The sequence below is a fragment of the Trypanosoma cruzi genome, genomic scaffold, assembly GCF_000209065.1.
Source record: "Trypanosoma cruzi strain CL Brener 1047053516653 genomic scaffold, whole genome shotgun sequence".
Classification (NCBI taxonomy): Eukaryota; Euglenozoa; class Kinetoplastea; order Trypanosomatida; family Trypanosomatidae; genus Trypanosoma; species Trypanosoma cruzi.
In genome coordinates, this window is record NW_001849527.1 from 167,402 (window position 1) to 195,195 (window position 27,794).

General features: G+C 53.7%; 5 protein-coding genes and 5 pseudogenes across 5 annotated transcripts, besides 26 other annotated features; 4 read left to right on the top strand and 6 right to left on the bottom strand.

Moving 5' to 3' along the window:
• Positions 1-7,517: part of a sequence feature (areas not merged during assembly with more than two copies in the genome that could not be assigned to a particular haplotype) that runs on past the window's edge.
• Tc00.1047053504039.90 lies at positions 404-1,498 on the bottom strand (annotated as a pseudogene).
• Positions 1,696-1,752: a sequence feature (A-rich).
• On the bottom strand, positions 2,032-2,604 carry Tc00.1047053504039.99 (annotated as a pseudogene).
• Positions 2,144-2,230: a microsatellite.
• Tc00.1047053504039.110 (uncharacterized protein) lies at positions 4,122-4,433 on the bottom strand (the record flags this gene model as incomplete). Its single annotated transcript, XM_812805.1, has 1 exon — positions 4,122-4,433. One exon carries the CDS (start codon positions 4,431-4,433, stop codon positions 4,122-4,124), a length of 312 nt encoding a protein of 103 aa, XP_817898.1.
• Positions 7,518-7,977: a sequence feature (heterozygous, Esmeraldo-like haplotype).
• Tc00.1047053504039.120 (mucin TcMUCII, putative) lies at positions 7,899-8,528 on the top strand (the record flags this gene model as incomplete). The annotated part of the gene is made up of 1 exon (XM_812806.1): positions 7,899-8,528. One exon carries the CDS (start codon positions 7,899-7,901, stop codon positions 8,526-8,528), a length of 630 nt encoding a protein of 209 aa, XP_817899.1.
• Positions 7,978-8,132: a sequence feature (areas merged during assembly that could not be assigned to a particular haplotype. This can correspond to areas where the two haplotypes were merged or to regions with more than two copies in the genome that were merged during assembly.).
• Positions 8,133-8,551: a sequence feature (heterozygous, Esmeraldo-like haplotype).
• Positions 8,310-8,368: a microsatellite.
• Positions 8,552-8,661: a sequence feature (haploid, Esmeraldo-like haplotype).
• Positions 8,662-15,258: a sequence feature (areas not merged during assembly with more than two copies in the genome that could not be assigned to a particular haplotype).
• Positions 8,795-8,880: a sequence feature (T-rich).
• Tc00.1047053504039.130 (mucin-associated surface protein (MASP), putative) lies at positions 9,054-10,658 on the top strand (the record flags this gene model as incomplete). The annotated part of the gene is made up of 1 exon (XM_812807.1): positions 9,054-10,658. One exon carries the CDS (start codon positions 9,054-9,056, stop codon positions 10,656-10,658), a length of 1,605 nt encoding a protein of 534 aa, XP_817900.1.
• Positions 10,027-10,108: a sequence feature (GA-rich).
• Positions 11,111-11,149: a sequence feature (T-rich).
• Positions 11,122-12,108, top strand: Tc00.1047053504039.140 (annotated as a pseudogene).
• Positions 13,588-13,608: a sequence feature (AT_rich).
• Tc00.1047053504039.160 (mucin-associated surface protein (MASP), putative) lies at positions 14,809-15,639 on the top strand (the record flags this gene model as incomplete). The annotated part of the gene is made up of 1 exon (XM_812808.1): positions 14,809-15,639. The coding sequence occupies one exon, from the start codon at positions 14,809-14,811 to the stop codon at positions 15,637-15,639; it is 831 nt and encodes a 276-aa protein (XP_817901.1).
• Positions 15,175-15,305: a sequence feature (GA-rich).
• Positions 15,259-15,981: a sequence feature (heterozygous, non-Esmeraldo-like haplotype).
• Positions 15,865-15,924: a sequence feature (T-rich).
• Positions 15,982-25,140: a sequence feature (areas not merged during assembly with more than two copies in the genome that could not be assigned to a particular haplotype).
• Positions 16,754-16,801: a sequence feature (T-rich).
• Positions 16,833-16,867: a sequence feature (AT_rich).
• Tc00.1047053504039.170 lies at positions 18,109-19,302 on the bottom strand (annotated as a pseudogene).
• Positions 20,487-20,527: a microsatellite.
• Tc00.1047053504039.175 lies at positions 20,878-22,395 on the bottom strand (annotated as a pseudogene).
• Positions 24,352-24,497: a sequence feature (A-rich).
• On the bottom strand, positions 24,847-26,214 carry Tc00.1047053504039.180 (mucin-associated surface protein (MASP), putative; the record flags this gene model as incomplete). The annotated part of the gene is made up of 1 exon (XM_812809.1): positions 24,847-26,214. The coding sequence occupies one exon, from the start codon at positions 26,212-26,214 to the stop codon at positions 24,847-24,849; it is 1,368 nt and encodes a 455-aa protein (XP_817902.1).
• Positions 25,141-25,450: a microsatellite.
• Positions 25,141-26,076: a sequence feature (heterozygous, non-Esmeraldo-like haplotype).
• Positions 25,451-25,502: a sequence feature (CT-rich).
• Positions 25,503-26,022: a microsatellite.
• Positions 26,077-27,794: part of a sequence feature (areas not merged during assembly with more than two copies in the genome that could not be assigned to a particular haplotype) that runs on past the window's edge.

Here is a 27,794-nt window from a genome sequence, read left to right on the forward strand (position 1 = left end):
GCCGATCAAAAGAGCGGGGTGTATGTGCTCAACCACAACAAAAGTAAAACAATAAAAAACAAAACGCAGCGTGGGACGACCAGCGCACACACTCTCATTGCCCCCGTAAAGCAAAACACACACACAGGGAGAGAGAGAGAGAGGTCGCCCACTCAATGCAATGGAAACAAAACAGAAACAGTTACGGTGCTCCGCCCATGCAGCCAGGCAGGACGGCAGCGGTGCGTGTGGTGCAAAAGAGAGCACCAACGGGCCTGCATGGGTGTGCATGCATATATACAATGGGCACATTATGTGCGTGCTTCGTGGGGTGAGGTGAGGGCGAGAGTCCATGCAAGGGGACACACACAGTGAGAAGGACGAGTGTGTGTGCGGGCGGTGCACGGCACTCTCTCCCTCACTCTCACGCGGCCACCACCGCAGCAGCAGCCGCACACGCAACAACAAAAAGAAGCGAAAGAGGGGAGGTGGTGTGGGAGACCGCGGTGCTGCCGTCGCTGTCGCCTTTCTTCGCCGTGTCATCTATTTTGGCGTTTGTGGTTGGCGCTGTTGTGGATCCCGCAGTCTGAGAGAATGTATCGTATTTGTTGGTTGATGCGGCCTCACCATCGGAAGTCTTTCCGGGTTGTGTGGCGCCTTCAGTGGAGGGTTGGCTCGGATGATTGGTGGGCGGAGTTTCTTCTGTGCCAATGTCAGGCCGCACAGCTGCAGTTGCCGCGGCGCTGCCGCTGTCGCTTTTCGTTGTTGTCTCACTCATTTCTTCAACTGTCGTGACTGACAATCGTGAACCTTCTTCTTCACCCGTTGAAGCGACAGCTTTTTCGCCGGTGTCATTGTTCTGTCCAATGTCTCCTACCACAGACTGTTGAGAATTCTTCTTGCCAATGTCGTTTTCGTGACTTTTTGTGTCAACACGGCCAGCTGCAGATGTGGATGATGGAATTGCATGCGGTGAGCTGTTCGGTAATGGAGGCAGCAGAGAACTCGACAAATCTTGTTGTTCTTCACGAACTGGCAAAATTTCTCTTGATGATTTTATTGTTTCAGCTCCATGAACTCCATTCAATGATGTTGGCTGCAAGGTTTCATTGTTATTCAACTGCTGGCCCTCCGCAGAAGTCAGTTTGTCTTCAGGCTTTTTTAGCTCAACACTTTTCCCATCCAATTCCCTTTCTTTTCCAGCTTCTTTAGCATCATCTTTTCTTTTGCCTTTCCTACCTTATTACCGCCTTTGGTTCCTAACAGAGTTTCTTCACGAGGTGGGGACGGATCTTGTCCTTGTTGAACATCTCGTACTGGGGTTTCTGAGTCTGGTTTGTGTGATTCTGGCGTTTTAAAGCCTGATGAACCCTGTGAATGTCCTCTGTCCCCCTCAATTTCACCGGACACATCAGACTGAGAAACTAAGAGTACTTCTTGACATCTGCCGCCGGCACCGCACCACAGCACGCAGAGGGCAAACACCAGCAGCACACGGCCAGTCATCATCATCGCCATCACTCCTGTCACTTGCGTGCAGCCTTCAGCACAAACTAACTCCCCGCCAACGCAGAGCAAAAAGCAAAAGGGAAGAGACAAGTCACACAACCCCGCACAGTAACAAATGGCATCAGCTGCAACAAACACACCATGATGCAGTTGGAATCAGCGAAAGGGCAAAATAGGCACACAAACACAGTCCTGCAGTAATTAATCAGCAAGAAAAAAAGAAAAACAAAACAATTAAAAACAAAAGTAAAAAAGAAACAAAAAAATTGAATAAAAGGGGCTGCACAGTATGGCGCCAGTTTGCATGCATCCACACGCAAACATGCGTCCACGCAAACAGTTGTATGCGTGTAGTACATATGAGTGTGTCTGGGATGCGTTCCAAGTGACGGATACAGGGAGCCACAACATGGAGCACACAGCAGGGCAGCGGAAGCAAAACACACAATCATTATTTTCTCTTATTTATTTACATCGGACCACAGTGGACGCGCACAAATCCCCGTGGTTGAGTGCTGGCACGCACAGCCCGCACACACCTCCTCAGCCCAGAGTGGTGTACGCCAGCGCGGATACGGCGAGCAGCAGCGGGGCACACACCCACGCAAAGCTGCTGAGGCTGCCGTCAATTTCGCGAAGACGTGACGGTGCGCGGGTGGTCGTCGTGGTTGGCGCCTCTGTAGTCGTAGTACTTGGTGCCTTTGTGGTTGTGGTCGTCGTGGTCGTTGATGCAGTCGTCTTCTTTTGTTCTTCTTTTTCGGGTACAATCAGCCCACTTTGTTCCCCTGACGCAGCAGTTGGTACAGTAGGTGGCTGTAGCGGAACTCCAGGAGTTTCTAACGTGGACTGACCGGACACACCTGAAGCACCTTGACTGTTGGACGACCCACCGGATACCATACCTTGTGTGTTTTCCATACCGGCCGAAATAACTGGCTTCTCTACTCTTTCGATTTGTTACACATCCTTCTCAACTGGTTCCTGTACCTCTGGTACCTTTGGCACAGCGGGGACCGCACTGGGGTCATCATTAATTTCACTTACTGCCACGCACACGGAAGGGCAGCAGCACAGGGCGAGCACCAACAGGGCGCACAGCAGACGGCACGTCATCATCGTGAGTGTGGTCGTTCAGTGGTGTGGAGCTGATCTGCACAGTGAGGGACATGGAGAGCAACAGGGGAGACGAGAGGTGCGGCAGACACACACAGAGGGCACACCACATGAGGAAAGGGCAGCAGCCAGGCATGCACCGTACGCCGCACACCACGCACGACACACACTCCAATCCACGGCAGCAGGCACACACACACACACAGCCCTGCCGCAACACCAACACACAGATGGAGGAGGGAGAAACAAACAGGAGCGGCACACAAGGCTCCACCGCATGCACATACGGCGAGAGCGGTCCGTCGTGTCGGCACCCCTCACGAAGGGTACGCACACACACAGGAGGAGGTGCAGCGCACACAGCAACAAAAAAGCAAAGTAACAATAAAAAGGAGGGATCCCCGCACACCACGTGGATTGTTGGTCCACGGGAAGTGCAGCCAATATTCATCACAAAAACAATTCATTTGCCTTCGGCCTTCGTTCATATTCAGCGCACACAACTACATGCTGGCCTGGGAACCACCGCAGCAGCAGCAAACGCAAAATAAGCGCAAGAAATGGAATAATGCAAGCAATCATTTATTTGCGTTTCTGTTTGGATGTTGGCAGATGTCTGCATGCGTTTTTTTTTCGTTTTTTCAGAGGGCAAACCTTCATGCCTGCAGCGTGTGTTGGGGATTTCTGCAGGGTGCACAATTATTATGTTTTCTCCTCTTGTGAATGTTGCTTGCGTTGGTGCAGCCAATAATTCGGTTTGTATTGTTCCTGCCTTTCGCTGGTAAAGTGTTGCAGTAGATGTTTGTTTTTCCTTTCGTTGCTGTGGCTCCTGATTCCTCACCGTTTATTGCGGTGGAAATGAAAATATGTGAGTGGACTCCCACACACCAGAACGCACCTTCGCTCCTATTTATTGGTGCATGGAAGGGTATGTGTGTTTGGTGGTGTCTCGTCCATATATTTTGTGGGTGCACATTCCCCTGCAGGCTGAGGGCGGGATGACGCTCCGTCGCGGTGCACTTCCCTCGCATGCCGCCCACTGTGATTCAGCATGCACCACCCTCTCACATACTCCGTGGTGCCACACCGCTGATATTACTGCAGCCGCTGTGATTCCGCGTACTTCACGCATTCGATTGTGCCACAATACATCCGCTGGTGTGGCCGCCGCATCCAAACAGCGGTGCCCAACACCGTGAGCGGCAGTCCAAATCCTTGCATGTCCCAACGCAGTGGTGTTTGACTGTCAGCCAGGCGTCAGACAACAAGAGAGTCTTGTGCTGGCAGTACAACACACGGAGCTGCAGTGAATGACTCGGGCGGCGACGCATCTATTCGTCGCAATGCAGTGAAAAGGAGTCGGGCAAAATAATGCCGGCTGCATTCACGACACCATATCCACAGCCAAAGCATGCGAAGAGATGTGTGTTTCACTGGTGCTGTGAAATGCCTGCAGACGACGTCACTAGTGGAGGCATGCCACCCATGATCAGCGGACAGACAATAATCGGCATGGGAGGCTACAAGAGGCAGCAACGACGCCAGCAGCAGCAGCTCTCTCTCTCTCTCTCTGTTGCCTCCGAGAAGTAAATATTCCACCAGCCACAGCTGACTGTGCCATCGTGACACTCCATGCACGTCGTGGCTGCGTCAACACATCCTGCTCCCTGCAGCGCCTCAAAAGATGCCTCACTCCGTCCACTAAGTGCATCGGTGTGGGCCGTGCCTCGGCTGCTCGTGAGGACCACAACGATGTGAGGGTCACCGAGTCGCAGCATGTTTGTTGTGACGTTGTTGCATGGCACCTGCACACACACACGCAGCGCCTGCATCCCTCCCTTTTGTGTCCGCCCTCTGCCGGAGTGGCCACACACACGGGCAGCAGCAAAATCACTTCACCCTCGACGATCCAAAATCAACACCGACATCCCTCGCGACGCAAACATCTCAGTTGCCAGCACGGGCTTCCTGTCGCTCTGCCATCGACGCTGAAACACGGCACAGTGCACGCACCTATTTTCCTCGTGTGCAGTCAGCCGTTTGCTTCACACATTCTTCGATGGGCTGACGTCCACAAAAGCACGCCACAAAAGGCCACGGTGATCGCACACGCTCTTGCGATGAGCGTCGGTGTGTGCATGGATCCGCTGCTCACACGTGCTGGCAGGCAGCCTGCAGCCGGTGCCCTCGTGCCAGTTCATCGGCTCCAGCACGGAAAAGAGAAAACGGCCTATTCCCGATGCACTTATTCCCACCAGCAGCACCAACACGCTGGTCGCCAGCCGTCATTCCTCAGCACATCCAGGAATGCTGAGAAGTGACGTGGAACTGTCAGCCAGCAACGCCGCAATCCCCGCACACATGTCGGCTCCACCAGACAAGACACACAAATCACAAACAACACCCTTCACACGTCATCCGAACATCATTCCGACACACCGCGACACGCCAAACAGAAGTATTCGTCACTCCAATGCACCTCCCCACACAATCACATAGTCCATGCACCACGCACGGCAGCAGCCCACACGTGGTCAAACAAATGTTCTTCGGATCAGTGTTATCCACATGCTGCAGTGGGAAGTAAACAAAAGAGACGAGCCGCCAAACCCCAAAAGAGTGCCACGACTGGCCGCAAGTCAACGGAACGCAGCCACTCAAATCAATTCAGTCCTAATGCCGTCAACCTCCCACCCTCCCCACAAAAGACCCAATAACCGCAAATCAAATACCCTCTCCATTAAACTTGCTGTAAAACACCAGATAAAGCCGCAGTGCCTTATGCTGTAATCCGGGGTCGTTGTCGCCTTCACGGAGACAGGCGCACATCTGTTATTCACAACGACGCTGAACACCTGCAATGGCCTCTTCAAAACGCAATTTTCCTACCGAATCAGAAAACGCCAATGCACCATCGGCCCGTACCAAAATTTAAAAAACAGCAAAATTCCTCACACAAAAACAAAAGTAGACCGCACCACTCTGCCATCGGCCGCGGCTGGGCACAGGAGCCGGTGCGTCCCAGCACACCATGCAGTCCTTTCTGGTCGGCTGCGTCCACGGTGTGTTTTGCACCACGGTGTCGAGGTGATTGCGCCGTGTCCGGCCCCCACTCACCTCCACAGCCTGGAAGTGCGACATCGCTCGGCCAACGAGCATCAGCGAAGGATACTTCTGTCCGCCTGTAAGCCAATTCAACAGCGCTGCGGAGGATCATTGAGTTCCGCGCACCCACACAACACGAACGGCTCCCACTTCTCCGACATATTGAGGACGTGCGTGGCGTGATCTGCTTGGAAACCACAGTTTAGCCAATACTTGGGAACGCAGCAACGAGTATTCCGCTGCCGGGCGATGCCGTCCTCAAGGAACCGCGACGCTTCTGCGGCCACATGGGGATCTCCCAGACAACATCCGCCCCTCATGCTGAGCAGCGAATTCTTGCCCGGGACGCCGTGAGCCGCAACGAGGTGGGCACCCTCCAGCCACGGCACGCCCAGACGCCCTGGACGGTGTCAGACGATCGGCCTTGAAGCGGCCTGCGCCTCTCTGGGGTCGTATGACGCAGACCGCTGGACGGACGGCTCGTCTTCTCTCGCTGAGCGTGCGTCTGGATCCGCTGCGCTGCCACTTGACTCCCCGGACAGCCGAGCCGCCTGTGGGGCCTCACCGCGCAGCTGCTGGCAGCCTTGCATGCTCCTGCCGAGCGGAGTGTCCTGTCACTGAGCATGGCCTCAGACAGTTTTCCCAGTTCCCCGTCTGGCAGCAGCATCCCAATCGCCCACACGAGTTCCTGCCGCCACAGACTCCCTCTCGACGATGGAGGTGCTCCGCCTTTTCCCGCTGGCGGTGCACAACGACGTCACCGAGAGGAGTTCCACCGTGCCGCTTTCACTGGCGGATCGAGGTCGCGCTGTTGGCTCCACATTTTCCTCATGACACTGCGGAATCCCACGCAACGTGACAGCGGACGCTGACGCCGTCATGGCACGATCCCTCCCGCAGGACTGCGTCAATGCCTGGCACGTGGAATCCCTCACTGCAGTCAGGCGGCGGAACCGGAAGGATGCCCAGGAGTAAAAGGAAGGCGCACACACCGCGTGAAAGGCGCTTGTCGGTGTGGCAAGGGCTGTGTTCCTGGTGTCAACCCGGACGTCGTGCCCTGAGTGGCGGCACCGCGCGCAGGCGCGATGCGACACCTGCCCACTCTTCGACACGCCCGCACGCGCCCTGCAGATCACAAGTAACTCCCTGTGTCGGTGGCGCCGTCCTTTCTTCACTGAGGAGGTCGGCCCGCCACTGCCTCCGTCGTCGCCTCTTCCCGACGTAAGCGCCGCAACCCCTTTCCGACAAGCGAGCGGCGGATTGACGTCCTCCTTCCCAATCTGCGGCAGAGCGCGCTCGTCCATCCACAATATGAGGGCACATGCCCGACGTGCTCGGCCTGGCGTTCCGATAGTTTGACAGGCCTCAACTTTGCATGCCGCAATGGCGCCGCCGTCTTCTTAGCAGGCGCCTCGCTCACAGGTCGCCAACAAAGATCCAAGCATGCCAGCAGACAAGCCACGCAGGAAGCACAAACGCGGGTACTCGAGATGGACCAGGCCCTTCCGCCACCGCCTTATCACAGACGCCACGTGTTGCTGATCCCCGACGGACCACGGGAGATTCCGCTTCATCCACTGCGGGAATGCCCCGTCGTTGAGAATATGGACTGTGGCTGTTTGGGACTGCCTCAGCCCGCACGACAGCCTGTTTGCGACGGAATACTTGCCACTTTATTGCTGACGGCCCTTGCGCTACTCACTCATTCCGGCGCGACAAAAAAAATATAAAAAGTTATTTTGTGATAAATATTGGCTGCACTTCCCGTGGACCAACAGTTCACGTGGTGTGCGGGGATCCCTCCTTTTTATTGTTACTTTGCTTTTGTGTTGCTGTGTGCGCTGCACCTCTTCTTGTGTGTGTGCGTACCCTTCGTGAGGGGTGCCGACACGACGGACCGCTCTCGCCGTATGTGCATGCGGTGGAGCCTTGTGTGCCGCTCCTGTTTGCTTCTCCCTCTTCCATCTGTGTGTTGGTGTTGCGGCAGGGCTGTGTGTGTGTGTGTGCCTGCTGCCGTGGATTGGAGTGTGTGTCGTGCGTGGTGTGCGGCGTACGGTGCATGCCTGGCTGCTGCCCTCTCCTCATGTGGTGTGCCCTCTGTGTGTGTCTGCCGCACCTCTCGTCTCCCCTGTTGCTCTCCATGTCTTCCACTGTGCAGATCAGCTCCACACCACTGAACGACCACACTCACGATGATGACGTGCCGTCTGCTGTGCGCCCTGTTGGTGCTCGCCCTGTGCTGCTGCCCGTCCGTGTGCGCGGCAGAGACTGCTGGAGTCAAACCTGCTGACTCGGTTTTGTCGTCTTTACAGTCGCAAGAGGCAGGTCTGAGGACCGATCCTTCAAATTTAAATACCCATAAGGAATCGGATCTGGATACTCCCGGTGCGCCAAATACACCAGTTAATGCCGTTGCGGGAGTGAAATCAGACGTGTTGTCCACTACGCAAGAGGAAGATAGTGAGCCTGGTGATCCAGGGCCAGACGGTGCGGATGCTGATTCGCCAGTTTCGAGGGATAAACCCAATAAGACGGTAGGAATAGTTACGGAGCATGATACAGAAAAGTCCAAAACTGATAAAGAGGTCGAGCTGCGGACACAAACCACGACAACCACTACCACCACCAAGGCACCGTCCACCACCACTACGACAACGACTACAGAGGCACTAAGTACTACGACTACGGAGGCGCCAACCACGACGACCACCCGCGCACCGTCACGTCTGCGTGAAATCGACGGCAGCCTCAGCAGCTCTGCGTGGGTGTTTGCCCCGCTGCTGCTTGCCGTATCCGCGCTGGCGTACACCACTCTGTGCTGAGGAGGTGTATGCGGGCTGTGCGTGCCAGCACTCCACCGCGTGGATTTGTGCGTCTACTGTGGTCCGATGTAAATAAATAAGAGAAAATAATGATTGTGTTTTGCTTTATTTGCTTCCGCTGCCCTGCTGTGTGGTCCATGTTGTGGCTCCCTCTATCCGTCACTGGAACGCATCCCAGACACACTCATATGCACGACACGCATACAACTGTTTGTGTAGATGCATTTTTGTGCTGGTGCATGCGCACTGGTGCCATTTGGGTGCATTTTTTGTTCTGTGTGTTTTACTTTTTTTCTTATTGCCGTTTTTTTGCTTTTGTGTTGTTTTTCTTTGCTTTTTTGTTTTTCTTGTTAAATTATTACGGGGCGTTGTGCGTTTTTTGACCTTTATTGGTTTAATATTTCTCATGAAATGCGTGCTGCTGCTGCTGATGTTTTTTACTGTGCCGTGACTTTCTTTTTGCCTTCACTCTGCGTTGACGGGGAGTTAGTTTGTGCTGAAGGCTACACGCAAGTGACAGGAGTGATGGCGATGATGATGACTGGCCGTGTGCTGCTGGTGTGTGCCCTCTGTGTGCTGTGGTGCGGTGTATTTGGAATTGTGGCCGACGGTGCCTGCGGTGGGGATGCCGATGGCAGTGCGGTTGAGTATTCGCTCTCGCGGTGGCGCGCTCAGCTGCGGAGTGAATGCGCGGAGGAGGTCGGCAGGAGGACAGGAGGCGGTGCGAATGCGTCCGCCGTGGAGGAATGCCTCCGTCAGGGGACGGACGGTGTGCGTGCCGTTGTGGATGGCCGTAGCCGTTGGAGGCGTCAACAGTTTGCCGTGGCTGCTGCTGCTGATGGTGATTCTGGTGGGAATGTTAAGGAAGAAAAAACAAAAACATTATCCAAAGAATTACATCAACAGCCGCAAGACTCGAATGTTGCGGCTCCAGGAATGAATGAATCACCGGGAAGGGCACACGAACCATCATCCATTGGAGAAGGCGGAGCAGGATCAGAGGAATCACAATCGTCGTTGCCTGAAGTGCCTCATGAAATGCAAAATAGTCTTTTGGAATCACAAAAAGTATTGGGAGGAGTTGGACGAAAGGCGGAGTCAACCGTAAATGGTCCAACTGGCCACGAGTCAGCTGCTGATGGCTCCGGTCACATTGAATCACCCGAAATTGGAGTCACTGGCGATCCGGAAAAGGAATCCTCTCAGAAGGGAAGTCCCAAAATTACTGCGTCATCGCAGGGTGCAGGGACAGGGGAAGCACCCCAACCCCCAACACGGGCTGGCGGTGGAACGCAAAAAGATCCAGGAATAAAAAATCCAGAAACAGCAGAAACACCGGGAGAACAAATAACACAAACAGCAGAGCAGGGAACACCGCAAGGGGGGCAAGTGCCCAAAGTCCAACAAATTGTGTCAGAGCCAGCAAATAAACAGAGCAAGGTCGAGCAAGAAGTGGATTCAATTACAACTCCTGTGAATGCACCGGGTGTAACACCACAACAAGAAAAGGAAGAAGACGCCGAAAATGAGGGAACAGCCGATGAAGATGAAGCGGAAGAAGAAATTGAAACACAAGAAGACATCGCATGGCGACCACTCACTCCCATTCGGAAGAAATCATCGCATTCAATATCTTCTTTACATGGCAGTGCTGCTTCTTTCAGTCAGGAAGAAAAACCCACCACGCAAGTCATTTCCGAAAACCTTCCAATTTCTGAAACTGTATTGGAGGAAGGTGGCCGCCAACATGGTGACACGGCAACCCCCCACAACGTCAACAGCAGTAACGCACCTTCTTCAGTTACCGAGCCTGACACCGCCACAACCACCAAGACCATGATAGCCACTCATAATGCGAGTAATCTTAACTGGGATGGCGTCAAGCCATTCACGGAAGAAAAGGAGAAGAGGGATGAGACACCCAACCTTAACAGCGCATCAGAAGGCACAAAAAACACACCAGCCAACAGTGAAGTGCCCACAACAGCAACAGAGCACGCCAAAGATATAACAAACACAACACCACCTGCCGACAGTGACGGCAGCACCGCGGTCTCCCACACCACCTCCCCTCTTTTGCTTCTTGTTGTTGTTGCGTGTGCGGCTGCTGCTGCGGTGGTGGCCGCGTGAGAGTGAGGGAGAGAGAGCCGTGCACCGCCCGCACACACACTCGTCCTTCACTCACTCTCTGTGTGTCCCCTTGCATGGACTCTTGCCCTCACCTCATCCCACGAAGCACACACATAATGTGCCCATTGTATATATTGCATGCACACCCATGCAGGCCCGTTGGTGCTCTCTTTTGCACGACACGCACCGCTGCCGTCCTGCCTGGCTGCATGGGCGGAGCACCGTAACTGTTTCTGTTTTTATTGCATTGAGTGGGCGACCTCTCTCTCTCTCTCCCTGTGTGTGTGTTTTGCTTTACGGGAGCAATAAGAGTGTGTGCGCTGGTCGTCCCACGCTTCGGCTTGTTACCTTCATTGTTTTTTTTTTTTTTTATTGTTTTACTTGTGTTGTGGTTGAGTGCACCCTTTCCGCACTTTCTCGATTGGCAGTTTGATTTGACCTGGGAGACTTGATTTTTTGCTTTTGTTTTTCTATTTCTTTTTTTTTTTCTTGCTGAGAGAGTGTCAGCGTCTTTTATTCCTGTCAAGCCAATTAGCTTTTCTTTGCATACGCCGTGCGTCAGTTGATCAATGTCACTCCACGGCCAGCAGCGCTGCTTCTTCTGTTTGTGACGATATCTGCGTTGTGATGTGTCAGCGGTTGCTTTTTTGTCTCCCTGAAGTATTCCTGCTTCTTTGACGATGTGGTCTCCTCCGACGGCGGGGTCGATCCCGGTTACGGTGAGGAAAATGCATCTCAGGGCGCTGGATTCGTTTCAGGCGTGCAGCGGCGTCTGGAAGGACCCATGGGTGCCCGTCCGCATCAAGGCGTCAACAACAGACCCGTGTGACAGCAGGGGGGCACTGCGGATCCTCCTGGTCTCACGCAATGAATTCATTGAATGAAAATCGCTACTGTAAGGATGGTGTTCTATCCTCTGCGCACGGTAATATCCTTGACGAGGAGGCTGTCCCTGCTGCTGTGTAACTGCATGCGGATCGTCTGCTCGTCCGGCCACTGGAGGGTCCGTTGATTGTGCCTCCACTTGCCACGGGCAGCGTTTGCAGTCGGTTCACGGTGACTGCTGGGCATTGTTGCTCTGGTGTTGCCGATTCTGGCGGTGTACGTGGCTGCTGCGCTGGGTGGTGTGTGGGCACTGCCGTGCGCCACGCTGGAGGATGGCCGTCCAGTCACTGGCGCCATGTACTTTTCCCGGCGTTTTATTTTGCGGACGCATCGCCACCCGCATCGCCGCGCACCTGATGGCCCATGCTGTCGGTTCACCCACCCGCGCATGGCAAGCCGGAGCATGGTGAGGAATGCTATTGGTGTGGGTGGCAGGGCGCTGTCGGTGGTGGACTCGACGAATGCCGCGATGTCTGCAAGGGAGCACCAAGACTGCGACGACATTGATGGCGTGGAGCTGCAGGATAACGATGTTGACGGGAGGACGCTGGAGTCGCACTGGGAGATGGCGGAGCCGACGCGTTGCTGCAGCAAGTCGGGATGTAGGCTGCTGCTGCTGCAGAGGAAGCGCTCCGCACCGAACATGAGTGAATATTGCCACATTTTTCTGCGACGTGGGTGTCCCTGTCAAACGCTGCGCGTCGGACCGGTATTCCCGCGGTTGGTATTTGGGAGTATCCATGAAATGTCAGCCAAGCACTCGATGGGCCGTTGCCCCATCATTGATCCCGCACTGGATGTGAGGGATATTGACGCTGTTATTTGGAGAGGAGAATATTTGTCTGCGGTGCCTGGGGATGAGCCCTCTTCGTGGTGTCTGGACACGTTTTCCACCAACACGACGGATGCGAGGGACACGGAGGAGACGCATCTCAGTGCTGCAGCGCATGCGGCATTGAGGTGCCTCAGCATGTAATTGCATCTGGAAGTGGCTGAAAAGGGTAACGTCCGTTGTGTCCCGTGCACGGACGGGGCGACGATTGCGTGGGTCACTCCACCCTACGATGGGGGAAACGTTATTTGCCGTGACCACGCGGAGTTGTGCACGATATCCGTCCACCAGCGGTAGCCTACTTCCAGTGGTTCCGTGGGACGGCGAGGAGAGAGCATGTGGAGCAGGACGGTTTCACCGACACCTACTGAACAAGGATTGCCAGGGGGCTTCCGTCCCCGTTGCGGGGAGCATTGAGACCGACCGCGGCACCCCACCGAAGGATGTCGACTTAGCTGCTCCTCAGAAACATCCGTTGGCAGAGGAGAAGGAAGTCGCCCCAGGTGCCACGACGGCAACGGAGTGCTCTTGCCCAGCGACACCGCGGGTGCGCCGCAGGAGGCGGAGAAGAAGAGCGATCTTCCGGACAACGAAGATGTGGCCGCCGATGGTGTGACGTCTTTTGTGGGACAATCCAACAGGAGATGAGGCCGTGAGCAACAAGGCCGGTGGCGGCGCCGCAGCCACGGGACTCAGGGTTCCTGATGCCGCTGATGACGCGCAGGGCGCCGTGGACCCTCCGCCGAGGGAGGATGATGCGGCGGTGGGGCGCGGGGATTGGGAGGAAGACATGAAGTACGCCTCGCCTTCGATCCACGGCAATAACACTGCTGCTGCTTTTCCCTTTCCACTGCTTCTTCTTCTTGCCGCTGCCGCCGCCGTGCCAACACTCTATTGAGTGGCTGCATGGATGCCTCTGCACGACGAGGCGAATGCGGTTGAGTCCTGCGTGGTCCGCACTCAGCAGTGGTTGCAAGGGAGAAAGGCCCATATCAATTGGCATTTTCCTCTCAGCACATACATTTATGTGCTCTGCTTGCCTGTATGATTTTTACCGGTGAACAGTTGTATACACTCTTTCTCTTTTGTGTTGGTTGCTAATGTGGTGACACCACGCGTGTTTTTAATGGGTTTTGGGATAACAATTTGTTCGACTTTTTCTGGAGAATACTTTGGGTGCGTGTGCGTGTGCGAGGGATCTGTGTGGTTTTGATTTTTTATTTTTATTTATTTGCTTTGGCATTGTGTAATGATGCTTCGCTTCTCCCGTTATGTGCGTTTTGGAGTGTGCGGTAAATGAATTGTGTGGAATAGCAAAACATTGCTGCATGGCGTCTTGCTGTCCTGTGGTGTGCTTGCTGTTGCGGTGGCATAGTGTGGTGCTCGTTGTATTACTCCTGTTGCGTTCGTTTCTGAAGTGTTGCTAGGGCACCGGGAGTGGATGCCTGTGGACGCACACCGTGCATTATGCGTGGCATTGGTGGGAGGGGAGACTGACATAGTTGGCGGGATTTGGTAAGGCGCATTTTTGTCCACGGACCCTGCAGCCGCACCAGCCTGAGTGGCGCTTTGCATATGGACGTGTGGATTGGTTTCATTTTGTGAGGCTTTTTTTACTGCTTATCACTTTCCGCTCGGATACCGTGCCCGTGGCAGCTGCATTGGCATCAAAAGAGCCGTGTGTGCGTGTGTGTGTGGAGATTCCTTGATTGAGTACCTGCCTTACTTCTCTGTTATGTCAATTGACTGTTCCGTGTGCCGGCCAAACGGTTGACGTGAAGTGCCGCCGACGGAGGGGTCCGCGTGACATGATGTTGCGTCGCGTGCTTCGGCGCGGGTGTGTGATTTCAGCAACAGTCGTTGGGCGGTTGCCTGTTGGGTCGTTGAGGGTGGCGTGGCGACGGGTGCGGATGGACCCGATTTTGTGCCGAGGCTGTTCGTGCGATGGTGCCGCGGGAAGGAGGAAGGCGGCGGAGCGATGGACTCCCGAGGAATTCGGGGGCGAGCAGCCATGAAGGTTGGCGACAGGGAACTCACTGCCCTGTGAGTTGCCGTGCGTGGTGTTTATTATTATTATTCTTATTGTTTGCGTGTTGGATGTGGCCGCTGTGGGGGAAGACATTTTTTTTTGCTTTTTTTTCACGCCGGTTTGGGATCCTTTTCTGCGCCGTCATCTCTGTGTTCCTGCCGCACCGTGGCGTCCTCTTTCCTTTCCATTAGGGGCAGCTGCGTGTGGGCTTTAAATGCCATGGAGTTGTGCGCCGTGCTGTCCGGTGTTTCATTGTAGCCTGTTATTCCTGCGTGCACGCGTCTCCCATGGTCATGACAACAGCCCTCATGTAATCACCACTCCTTCTCCATGCTGCTGATGCGTCTGTGTGTTCTTCTCATCCTCCTCTCTTTGTCCCTTTCTAGACTGTGTGTGCAGCCGTGATGATGATGATGACTGGCCGCCTGCTGTTGCTATTTGCCCTCTGCGTGCTGTGTTGCGGTGTCTGCGGTGGTGGATGTTCTGAAGCAGCTCCAGCTTCTCCGGTTACTGGTGTGTCTGGTGACGGCAATAATCCTGAAGGTAAAAACAACACCACCGTTGGTGGCGTTGGAGCAGTTGACCAAACCGGTCAACAGGCAGCGTCACAAGCAGCAGCATCATCATCGGTGCAAAACGCACCGGGAGCGGAAGCGGAATCGGCACAACAAACCGGAGCACAAGCATTAGGAACGGCCAATGCAACGACGGAAAACAACAATGACACAACGAAAACAGGGGAAAATGAGAAGACGAATCATGATACTGTTGAAGATGATGATGAAGAGGAAAAGAAAGAGGAAGAGGAGGAAGAAGAGGAGGATGAAGAGGAAGAGGAAGAGGATGATGGCAATGAAGAGGAGGATGGAGGAGAGGAGAAAAAGCAAGAAGAAAAAGATGATACCAGCACTACAAAGAGGATTTCAGAAGGCGGTCAGGAAGAGCCAATTTTATCTTCTGGTGTGGAGGAAGCATCGAATAAAACAAAACCCCAAAGCACTCAAACAACTGGCGACAAAGATCCAGCAGCTGATGGTGCAGGGACGCAAGAAGAAAAACAAAATGGAAATAAAGAAGCCAATCCGAAGGAAACACCAGTCGAATCCACCGTAATGAAAACCACAACGCCGACGACTGGCGACAGTGACGGCAGCACCACGGTCTCCCACACCACCTCCCCTCTTTTGCTTCTTCTTGTTGCGTGTGCGGCTGCTGCTGCGGTGGTGGCCGCGTGAGAGTGAGTGAGAGAGCCGTGCACCGCCCGCACACACACTCGTCCTTCTCTCTGTGTGTGTCTCCCCTTGCATGGACTCTCGCCCTCACCTCACCCCACGAAGCACACACATAATGTGCCCATTGTATATATGCATGCACACCCATGCATGCCCGTTGGTGCTCTCTTTTGCACGACACGCACCACCGCCGTCCTGCCTGGCTGCATGGGCGGAGCACCGTAACTGTTTCTGTTTTGTTTTTTATTGTAATTTTTTAATTTTTTTTTTTTTTAATTTGCTTCTTCTATGAGCGTTTATCCATTTCTTACTACCCCATTCCCTTTTTTTTTTTTTGCTTTGGGGGGCAATCACTATGGACGTTTTTTTTCTTTTCTACTCTTCCCTCTTTTAATTGTTTCTTCTGCACTCTTCCTGTGAGGGGTGCCGTGTGTTTCCCGCCCAACTGCTCCACTCGCACACCCACCGACACGCTCATGACGACGGCCCTGTGCGCCTCGCCTGCTGCACGCATGAGGAGGGGCCGCGACGAACGGCGCGCTGAGGGAGCCGTGACGTGTGGGCGTGCGACGAGGGCCGGTGGGGCGGAGCACACATTTCTTTCCCTCTTGTTTTGTTTTCTTGCGGCCAGGGCGGGCAGACACCCGCAGCGCCACACACACACAGCCACACCCTGCCGCCGTGTTTTTAAGATTTTTGCTTTGCGTGTGCATTTCTCGTGCCGGCAGTCCCTTCGGTGTCGGTCTTGTGAGCATTTCTTTTCCTGATGATTTTATTTTTGCTGCGCTCACTCTCCCGATGGAGTGACGCGACTCCCGTCATGTCTGCGTGCTTCTCTCAGTCCCCACACAAGAAGAGTGACTGTGCTCTGCGGGCCGCACTCACGCGCCGATGAGAGGGCTGAGGGGAGCAGCAACACGCAGATGACCCCATGAAATATAAACGATGTGCGGACACATGGAGGGTCAGACGGTTGAAAGGCATTTAAATATCTTTTCAATTTTTATTTTTACGGGCAAAATATGCAGACAATTTCTGGAGCAACGTGGTAGTTGGGTGCTTTTTTGTGTGTGTGTTTTTTTTTTTTTATTTGGGTGTAGCCTTAGTAGTGGACTACTTTTTTTCATTTTTTTTTTTTTTCATTATTTTCATTTTTTTCTTTTTTCCAAAGTGTGAGGTGTGGAATGGTGAAGATGAATTTTTTTTATTTTTTTTTATTTAATTTTTTAATGAATTGCCGCTGCTTGGGCTGCAGTGCAATATTGTGAGCCTGAGCAGTTTTTTTCTCTTTATTTCTGCCATGCACCTCTGCTGTACGTTTTTGTTTGTGCGTCCCCTCACATGCTCCGCTCCTGTTTTTACTTCTTTGCTTCGTGTGTCTGCAGGCAAACGCACAACCACATGCACGCACACAAAATGCACATTTCATTCGATTTGGAGGCTTCTTTTGTAGCGTGTGCTGGCGGTTGTGGGTGGCGCCTGTTCTCTTCTTCCGTGGGCATGAAGAGAAGAAAGGAGGAGAGAGGGAGCGCGCACCGCGAGTCACTCTTCCTGCGGGTGTGATGCACCGCCTGTGACTGCTCTGGAGGGCCGCCTGAGCTATCGCGTGTGTGTGTGTGTGTGGGCGTGGAAAAGGTGTTCTGCTGCCAGTGCTGAGGCTGAGTGTGAGAATTATACTTTCAGTGGCTTTGATGTGCGCATGCATGGCAGGAATGGTGAGCTGGGTGCTGTGTGCCATGTGGCCAATGCGGTGCACACATGTAGCAACTGTGCTGCCAGCTGTGCAGCGAAAGAGGAAGGGGCCACCGTTGCCTTCACGATGAATGTGACGACACATAAATACGCCGGCCCCTATGAATTGTGGTGGCGCCAATTTTCCCCCGATGGAACCATCCATCCGCCTACACGGAGCAGCGATGCTGACTGGACGGGCATCTGTCAGTTGCCGCCACCCCGTGAAGGGAAGGATGACACAAAATCTGGTGGGACAACTGCGCCGCAAGTTAATGCTGAGCCGTCACGTCAAAACGAGGATTCAAGTATCCGCAGCCAAAGCAAACTGCCGATCAAAAAAGGTGTAATGGGTGCACTCAACCACAAGTAAAACAACACGTGAAAAAAAACAAAAAGCCGAAGCGTGGGACGACCAGCACACACACTCTCATTGCTCCCGCAAAGCAAAACACACAGAGAGAGAGAGAGAGAGGTCGCCCACTCAATGCAATAAAAACAAAACAGAAACAGTTACGGTGCTCCGCCCATGCAGCCAGGCAGGACGGCAGCGGTGCGTGTCGTGCAAAAGAGAGCACCAACGGGCCTGCATGGGTGTGCATGCATATATACAATGGGCACATTATGTGTGTGCTTCGTGGGGTGGGGTGAGGGCGAGAGTCCATGCAAGGGGACACACACACAGAGAGTGAGTGAAGGACGAGTCTGTGTGCGGGCGGTGCACGGCTCTCTCACTCACTCTCACGCGGCCACCACCGCAGCAGCAGCCGCACACGCAACAACAAGAAGAAGAAGAAAAAGAGGGGAGGTGGTGTGGGAGACCGCGGTGCTGCTGTCGCTGTCGCCAACCTTTTCCTTATTTACACTTTGGCTTTTTTCCGTCTGTGCAGTATCGGAAGGTTGAGAATTCTCCACAGTAGTCTTTTCAACGGATGTTTCCTTCTGAAGTGGGGAAGAGCTGTCATTTGAAGATGTCGCTGCTGCTTGTTCTTGACTGCCAGTTGATACACTCTCCGCAGCGTCCGAAGTGGATACAGGATCCTCGTTATTTCCCTTTTGTTTCGCAGGTGAATCCGTGGATGCACTCGTGTTCTGTCTGCCATTCTTCTCTTTTTCTGGATTCGTTTTTGGATGATCAGTTTTGGGTTCCGGCAGAGGTGCGTTTGATAATTCCGGTAAGGCTTTTTCTTTTTCTTGTAATTCTTTATTTGGATCTTCTGGTGAATTAACTGTTTGAAGAGTGTCTGAATCCCCGTCTTTTTTCTCTGGTTCTTCCGAAGAGCGCTCTTGCTTAAAAACCAATGTAGAAGTGTCGCCAACATCTTGCCCCCTTGTTGTATCAGAGCCCCGTGACTGCGTTTCAACGACGGGCGTATCCGCTGCCCTTTCGTTGGGCAACTGGTGACTCTGATCCTTTGCCTCATCTCCTTGCAAAACTTTTTTTTCGGATTCACTTTGCGAGGTAGATGAAAGACTGACACTGGTCTCCGTGCCAACACGGGGGTCAGGTGACGAATCACCACCAGGAGTGACAGGCCCCGAAGGATTACCTCCACCACCGGAAGCACCAGCAGGAGGAGGGAAACCAGCACCAGGTACAGAACCAGCTTGACTGCTGCCAGGACCACCTTGTCCAGCAGAATTTACACCGCTTCCTCCATCATCTCCTCCTGGAGTGATGTCGGGACCCGCATCTTCTTCAGAATCTTCGGCTTGTATGGCAGGAATGGGCAACGCTGGACGCAAAGAGAGCGTCGGCGCGTTTTTATCACAACCGCTCGCCAAATACGATGTTTTCTTTCCAAACCCTCCCGGCACCATACAGACACCCTGTGCGTTGTTGAGAGTCTCCGCCGCATCACACAACCGGCACCGCACCACAGCACGCAGAGGCCACACAACAGCAGCACACGGCCAGTCATCATCATCGCCATCACTCCTGTCACTTGCGTGTAGTCTTCAGCACAAACTAACTCCCCGTCAACGGAGAATGAAAGGAAAAAAGGAGAGACACGTCACACAACAACGCTCACCGTAAAAAATGACAGAAGCCCTGCAGATGCACGCACGTCGACCTGCAAACAAGAAGTAAGAAAGCAATACCAAAACAGAAAAAAAAGTTGAGTGTCCAACAGGAGTCCCTCCGCAAAAAAAAAAAAACACCTCAGCAGCTTTTTCATTTCATACGCCATGCAGCTCAGCAGGTCTGTGTTTTTGTATAAATATTGCCTGCATGAGAAAAAAAAAAATCTTGTTGTTCCACCAGCCCACACAAAACACTCTTCGCACTTCATTGCGGCATCCGGCCTGTTCCTCCAATCCTCCTTTCGTGCAGTCCGTGGGACGCACTGCAATGAGGCCGGCACCGCGTGTGGGCAACAAACAACAAAACAAGGAGGAGAAGCACGTCACACATGACAATGTACGGCAGCCGAACATTACGTAAATAGAGGGTTCTTATCATTCCAGGAAAACAACAGCAAAAAAAAACACTAACAAAAGTAAAAAGAAAACCCGCGGAAAGCGCGGAAAATAATCTCCGTGAGAAATCGCAAATCCACACTCCGTGTCTCAGAAGACTGCCACAACTCCACACAGTCCCAAAAGCAGAAGCAGCAGTGGTTTTTCCACACACAAGATGATAATTTCGCTGCTGTCCACCGTCGGCAAGGACATGTCACCTTCGAACAAGATTCCTCTGCTCGCTTAGATCTTCTTTTTTAAAGCAGATGTGCTCTGTGTGGCGCTGCTGCACGCACTGCTGTTTGTCGGCTCCTTGGCGGCGGGGCGGGTGCCCGAAGACCACGGATACTGTCCCATCGCTGCACACATCGGTGGTATTGGGCGTCGTGAGGTCAGGAGTCAAATATTCCTCCGTTCCTACGGAATTATTCGTGCCATCGCAATCCGAGAAGCTCTTCGCCGCAAAATCGCAGAATATCGCATTGAAAGCCTCCTCTTCCGTTAGATCTCGACTGTCTTGTTTCTTATCAGTACGACACGCAGTCCAGCTGCTCTCGCCGACTGGGCGCCAGTGCACACTGGGATCTTTGCTTCCACACAACAACTCCGTCTCCACACACGCCACACAATCATCATCATTTTCCGCGTACACGAGGAGCAGCAGCAGCAGTAGTAGCAGCAGCAGCAGTAGTAGTAGAGTTGCTGAAATCGGTGAGCAGATCTGCGCACAGAGCGGAGAATAGAAAGGCAAAAAGAAAATAGAAAGATGTGCAGCCAAAAGACACACACACATCGTCGCAGCGTCGCCGTTGCGTGCGCGGTAATGATGCGACCTCCCGTGGCAGGCGCAACTCGCACACTGCACGCATTGCAAAACGGGATCCACACACGAAACACACACACATAACGACATAACAGCCACCAAAAACTAGAAGGAGGAGAGAACCACAACCATCTCCCCCTACTTGCACAACAAACGGCCCTCCACTTTTTAAGCAAGATAGTTTCTGCAAGCTCTCCATCGTTCCGCTGCACGCTCTCAGCGCCCACAGTGGGACTCAGTAAATCGTACAGGTGAAAAACGAAACCCGTCTCACTCCCGTCGGGAAAAAAACAAAATTACCGTGACGACAACAACAACGGTGCAAGGGTGTCGCATCGGATGATACGATGGCGTTGTTGGCGTCCAGATAAATGACGCGTACCCTCGAAAATACGCGTGGAAGATATGGCACGTAAGACTGCTGAGTTGCGTCCGCAGATAAACGGTATTCGGAGCCAGCCCTCTCTTTCTCGGTGGCAAAGATGGGTCAAGAATGTCGTCAGAGAGGCAACAGTGCAGACGGCAGGGTAGAGCAACGTACCGCACACGGGACCCAAATATTCGACTGCCTTGTCCCTGGAAAAGTACAACCAACTTGGCCAGGGTTGTCTCGCTCTCTGGCGATGGCACATCCAAAAAAAAAAGGACTCACAGTATTGAAGGGACTCGAAAAAGCCCCAACGTGCGTGCTGCGGCTCCACGAGGATGTGAACGGTCTGCATGTGTCCATGCAATTCACAGTCGATAGGCGCATTATAGGGGATACTGCTTGAGTGCGCCAAACGACGGTTACTTGCCTCATGCCACATCACAGGCAGGCCGTCCCTCATCAATTCCCGCAGGACTCGCCTACACTCCTCCAAGGAGTACTGGGGGCATCCGTTGTGCTGCACGCGGATTGCACCATCTTCCACAAAGACTCCATTCACTAAAAGGCCGCGGTTAAACAGCCTTTCCACAATAGTCCTCAAAGGACCGCCACCCACCGCGTGCTGAGGTGGAAAACGCACGCGATGAATACGTCTCCGGTAGGTTTCATCGTGAATACACAACCGCTATTCCCTCCGTCACAGCGTCATCATCAACACAGCAACAACGCGCCAGTGCCGGCTCTGTTGGGTACAATGGGAAAGAAAGTCCCAATCTCCATGCCATGATGTCAACAAGAGAGTCAGACGGCTGCTCTGCCATGGCGATAACGTGTCCCATCAGGCGCAGCAGAATATCAGAGTCCAGCAGATTGGAAGGCTCGGCTGTCACCCCGCCAATGAGAGAAATGCGCGGCACCACGCGATGCTCCGCTGGCAGTCCGCCTCCATATTGTGTTCCCTCAGTAACGGACTCTGCGTCAGCACTCTCGCCACACTGGTAGGTCTGAATTTTTATCCCGCAAGGCACGAGTTGCTGCCACCGCATGCTCCTCCCCTGTTTGCTCACCACCCATCTTCATGCGGAAGCAGCAAGTGAGGCAAACCTCGGTTTGCTCCGCCTGAAATTCCCCCGGCATCTGCTCAATTCACCGCCATGGAAAACCGGCGATGCGCAGCTGCGAAGCATTTGATCGTTTCAGCAAACAAATTGGAGAAAAAGGGCTCAAACACACCCACAAGACTCCCAGCAAGAAAAAAGAAAACACGGCATGACTGACACGACTCAGAGTCATGTTTCTAAGACAATGCGTGGATGACTCTGTCGACGCCACACCCGCACCATATGCCATCAACTCCTCCACGGCAATAATCCTGCAGAGTGCGGAGAGGACGTTTCGCGAGCGCATTATTGGCGGAGCCAAACAACTGTACCGTCAGCAGATGACAGCGGTCGGCGGAGGAAAGTGAAGGTGGTGGGACTGTTGGTGAGGGTCGATGCGCAGTGTCCCCCACAAATACGAGGCGGGTGAAGTGAAACACACTCGTCTGAACGTCACCGGCCACCAAGTTGCATTGCTCCCTGCTGTAAATATTGATGAGCTCGAGGCTGGAGCAACTACTCGCAATGAGTGAAAGCGTCTTCCTGCACTGACGCTGCGATTCACATTAGACGGGCAACTTCAGAACAGTCGATCCCCAGCAGTAAAATGCAGGTGGCAGTGACGCTGTGGATTCTCGATTCCCCCGGCAACGGAGGGTGAAGAAGAAAACTGGTCTCCCCAGCTGCGCGGCATCCATCCATTCACTCTGTGCGTCCGGAGTGCCCCGCAGCTGCCTTGAGAGATGCAGCGGACAGACCTCCCTTATTTTCGCCTCGATCCGTCAACGAAGACTTTCGCGGAGGTGTCGGCACACACCGAAGTCTCCCTCGAGCCCACCAAACAAAAGACACACCCGTTGAGCATCGTCACGTGCATCGACGGCCACGCAAATAAATATCCACCGCAACGCAAAGTGTTTCTTATTGGGCACCAAAAGAAAACTGGAGGCGGCGGCCTGGACAACACAGAGATCAAATCACACGCCAGGCAACCCTGAAATACATGCGAAAGAGCCAACGCGGGACCAGCAGCATAACCACTCGAGAGCTGCTGCGTGAACTCCACGGCAAATGGATCAGCCTCAACGCATGGGGCGCTAATTACTGTGGGTGACAGCGCGAAAGCCAACGGTTCCGCAAGGCCGGGAATTGTGGAGACGGCATTCAAACCCTCCTGGGATTCGTGTGCAAAGACACGCAAATAATCCGCCCCTCGGTGCAAGTCGTCACCAATAGTCCTCATCGCTCTCTTTGCCGTCATTCGTATTGTCACACTCAAAGCCGTTGAGGGAAGATGCTTCCATGATGATTGTGACATCACACTGAATGAAACAACGCAATGCCTCGAAGGGCGCCGAGTGCAGGCATCTCGTCAGGCGGCGACACGGCGCATTCTTAGCAATGTACGAGGCACAGGCAACGAAAAAGCTTTCATCCGCCATCGTAATCGCGTCCAGTAGTTTCGCCCTCTTGTTCCTCGGCGCCTCGACCTTCTCCGCAGCACCAACAGCCGCTGCCGTAGACCACGCTCCTGCTGCAATCACTCCCACAGAGAGACAAGGAAGAGTGTGTGGAAGTGTGTGCCGAGAACACAGCGACTGTCATCGCCAGAGAAGGCCATCGTGGCACCGTCCGTCACTCGCCAGCACACACCGAACAAAGCACGTACTCGGCAGTGCAAATACATTCTTGCAGAGTACTGTGCAACCACTTATACGTGTGCTGGGTGTGTGATGGAAAAGCAAAAAAAAAAGAGGAGCACAGGGAGGCACATCAACATGACAGGAGGCACAGCTGGATGGCAGCGATACATGCGGTGCGGCCTCGACCTCAACAATCACGCACGGTGGCAGCACACACCCATCCACAAAAAAAGAAAACAAAAGAAACACGGCGGCAGGGTGTGGCTGTGTGTGTGGCGCTGCGGGTGTCTGCCCGCCCTGAACGCAAGAAAAAAAAACAAGAGGGAAAGAAATGTGTGCTCCGCCCCACAGGCCCTCGTCGCACGCCCACACGTCACGGCTCCCTCAGCGCGCCGTTCGTCGCGGCCCCTCCTCATGCGTGCAGCGGGCGAGGCGCACAGGGCCGTCGTCATGAGCGTGTCGGTGGGTGTGCGAGTGGAGCAGTTGGGCGGGAAACACACGGCACCCCTCACAGGAAGAGTGCAGAAGAAACAATTAAAAGAGGGAAGAGTAGAAAAGAAAAAAACGTCCACAGTGATTGCCCCCAAAAGCAAAAAAAAAAAAAAAAAGAACAGAACAGGGATTAGAGGTTTAAAACGCACAAATTAATAACAAAAAAAAAGAAAAGTGGCAAAAAATTATAAAGCAAACAGACAAAAAAATTAAAAAATTACAAAAAAACAATAAAAAAAGCCGAAACGTGGGATGACCAGCACACACACTCTCATTGCTCCCGTAAAGCAAAACACACACACAGGGAGAGAGAGAGAGGCCGCCCACTCAATGCAATAAAAACAAAACAGAAACAGTTACGGTGCTCCGCCCATGCAGCCAGGCAGGACGGCAGCGGTGCGTGTGGTGCAAAAGAGAGCACCAACGGGCCTGCATGGGTGTGCATGCATATATACAACGGGCACATTATGTGTGTGCTTCGTGGGGTGAGGTGAGGGCGAGAGTCCATGCAAGGGGACACACACACAGAGAGAGTGAGAGAAGGACGAGTGTGTGTGCGGGCGGTGCACGGCTCTCTCTCCCTCACTCTCACGCGGCCACCACCGCAGCAGCAGCCGCACACACAACAAGAAGAAGAAGCAAAAGAGGGGAGGTGGTGTGGGGGACCGCGGTGATGCCGTCACTGTCGTCCGTAATTGCAGTTGCATTTGTACCATTAGCAATTTTTTCTTTCGGGGATTCTTCGCCATTTCCTGCGGAATGTTCACGCTGTTGGTGTTGCTGCTTTTCATGCTGTTCTTTTTCTTGTCGTTCCGGTTCGTGTTCTTGTAGAAGCTCTTGTTTTTCTTCAGAATGGTGTTCGACTGAATTATCCTGATCATGTGTTGCTGTTTTTGCTTCTTCTCCGACTGTTGTACCTCGCAGTGATTCCGCTGCTGCTGTTTCAGCTGCCTCTTTTGCTTTTGCTTCTGCTGCTTTTGCCGCTTCTGCAGCTGCTTTTGCCTCTGCTTCCGCTGCCTCTGCTTCAGCTGCTGCTGTTTCTGCTGCTTTTTCGGCTTCTTCTTTTGCTGCTGCCGTTGTTTTTGCTGCTTCTTGTGTCGCTGCTGCGGCTTTTTCAGCTTCCTCTTTTGCTGCCTCTGCTGCTGCTTTTGCTGCTGTTGCTGCTTCTGCTGCTGCTGTTGCTGTTACTGCTTCTTTTGCTTTTTCTGCTGCTTTTGCTTTTTCTGCTTCTTCTTTTGCTTTTTCTGCTGCTGCTTTTGCCTTTGTTGCTGCTTCCGCTGTTGCTGTTGCTTGTGTGGCTGCTGCTTCTGCTGCTTCTGATGCTGCTGCTGCTTTTGCTTCTGCTTCCGCTGCTGCTGTTGCTGTTACTGCTTCTGCTGCTGCCGCTGTTGCTGCTTCTTTTGCTGCTTTTTCTGCTGCTGCTTTTGCCTTTGTTGCTGCTTCCGCTGTTGCTGTTGCTTGTGTGGCTGCTGCTTTTGCTGCTTCTGATGCTGCTGCTGCTTTTGCTTCTGCTTCCGCTGCTGCTGTTACTTTTGTCGCTGCTGTTTCATCTGTTTCTGCTGATGTTTTTGCTTTTGCTGCTGCCTCTGCTGCTGCCTCTGCTGCTGCCTCTGCTGCTGCTTTTGCTGCTTCTGCTGCTGCTTTTGCTGCTGTTGCTTTTGATGCCGTTTCTGCTGCTGCTGCTTTTGCCTTTGCTGCTGCTTCCGCTGCTACTTTTGCTGCTGTTGCTTTTGCGACTGCTGTTTCTGCTGCTTCTGCTGCTGCCTTTGCGTCAGCTGTTGCTCCTGCTGCTCTTTGTTCTTGTCTTTCCTGCAATCTCGCAACTGGAATAAATAATTCTTTCAGACTGTTGTCGTCCCCACCAGAAACCACACCAACAGCTCCATCGGCCGCAACACACCACAGCACGCAGAGAGCACAAACCAGCAGCACACGGCCAGTCATCATCATCGCCATCACTCCTGTCACTTGCGTGCAGCCTTCAGCACAAACTAACTCCCCGTCAACAGAGAGTAAAAGCAAAGGAGAGAGACAAGTCACACAGCCGCGCACACTGTTCCATCCAGGAATGAGAGTCACGCACAGTAAAAAATAACAGCAACGCACACAAAAATGAGACAGATGGAATCAGTACAATTGCAGATCTCGAACGCCGCCCTGCAAACCAGAAGTTCTAAAAAGTAAGAAGTAAAAATAAAAAAGAAAGCATCCAAGGTTCCTCCGCATGCACATACGGCGAGAGCGGTCCGTCGTGTCGGCACCCCTCACGGAGGGCACGCACACACACAAGAGGAGGTGCAGCGCACACAGCAACAAAAAAGCAAAGTAACAATAAAAAAGGAAATCCCCGCACGCCATGTGGATTGTTGGTCCACGGGAAGTGCAGCCAATATTCATCATGTAAACAACTTACATTATGTTTACTCTTCTTTGCGTGTCGTGCCGGCAATCGGTGAGTAGCGCAAGGGCCGTCAGCAATAAAGTGGCAAGTATTCCTTCGCAAACAGGCCGTTTTGCAGGCTGAGGCAGTTCAAAACAGCCGTACGCCTTATTCCCAACGACAAGGGCATTACCGCAGTGGATGAAGCGGAATCTACCGTGGTCCGTCGGGGATCGGCGGCACGCGGCGTCTGTGATGGGGCGGTGGCGGAAGGGCCTGGTCCATCTCGAATGCCCGCGCTTGTGCTTACTGCGTGTCTTGCCTGCTGGCATGCTTGGCAACTTCGGTGGCGACCTGCGCGCGAGGCGTCTGTTAGGAAGACGGTGGCGCCATTGCGGCATGCAAAGTTGAGGCCTGTCAAACTATCGGAACGCCAGGCCGAGCACGTCGGGCATGTGCCGTAATATTGCGGACAAACGAGCGCGCTCTGCCGCAGATTGGGCAGGAGAATTTCGATCCGCCGCTCGCTGGTCGGAAAGGAGTTGCGGCGCTTACGTCTGGAAGAGGCGACGACGGAGGCAGTGGCGGGCCGACCTCCTCAGTGAAGAAAGGACGGCGCCACCGACACAGGGAGTCGCTTGTGATCTGCAGGGCGCGTGCGGGCGTGTCGAAGAGTGGGCAGGAGTCGCATCGCATCTGCGCGCGGTGCCGCCACTCGGAGCGCGATGTCCGTGTTGACACCAGGAACACAGCCCTCGCCACACCGAAGAGCGCCTGTCACGCGGTGTGTGCGCCTTCCTTTTCCTCCTGCACATCCTTCTGGTTCCGTCGCCTGACTGCAGCGAGGAAGCCCACGTGCCAGGCATTGACGCAGTTCTGCGGGAGGGATCGTGCCATGATGGCGTCAGCGTCCGCTGTCACGTTGCGTGGGATTCCGCAGTGTCATGAGGAAAATGTGGAGCCAACAGTGCGACCTCGATCCGCCAGTGAAAGCGGCACGGTGGAACTCCTCTCGGTGACGTCGTCGTGCACCGCCGGCGGGCAAAGGCGGAGCGCCTCCATCGCCGAGAGGGAGTCTGTGGCGGCAGGAACTCGTGTGGGCGATCGGGATGCTGCTGCCAGACGGGGAACTGAAAACTGTCTGTGGCCATGCTCA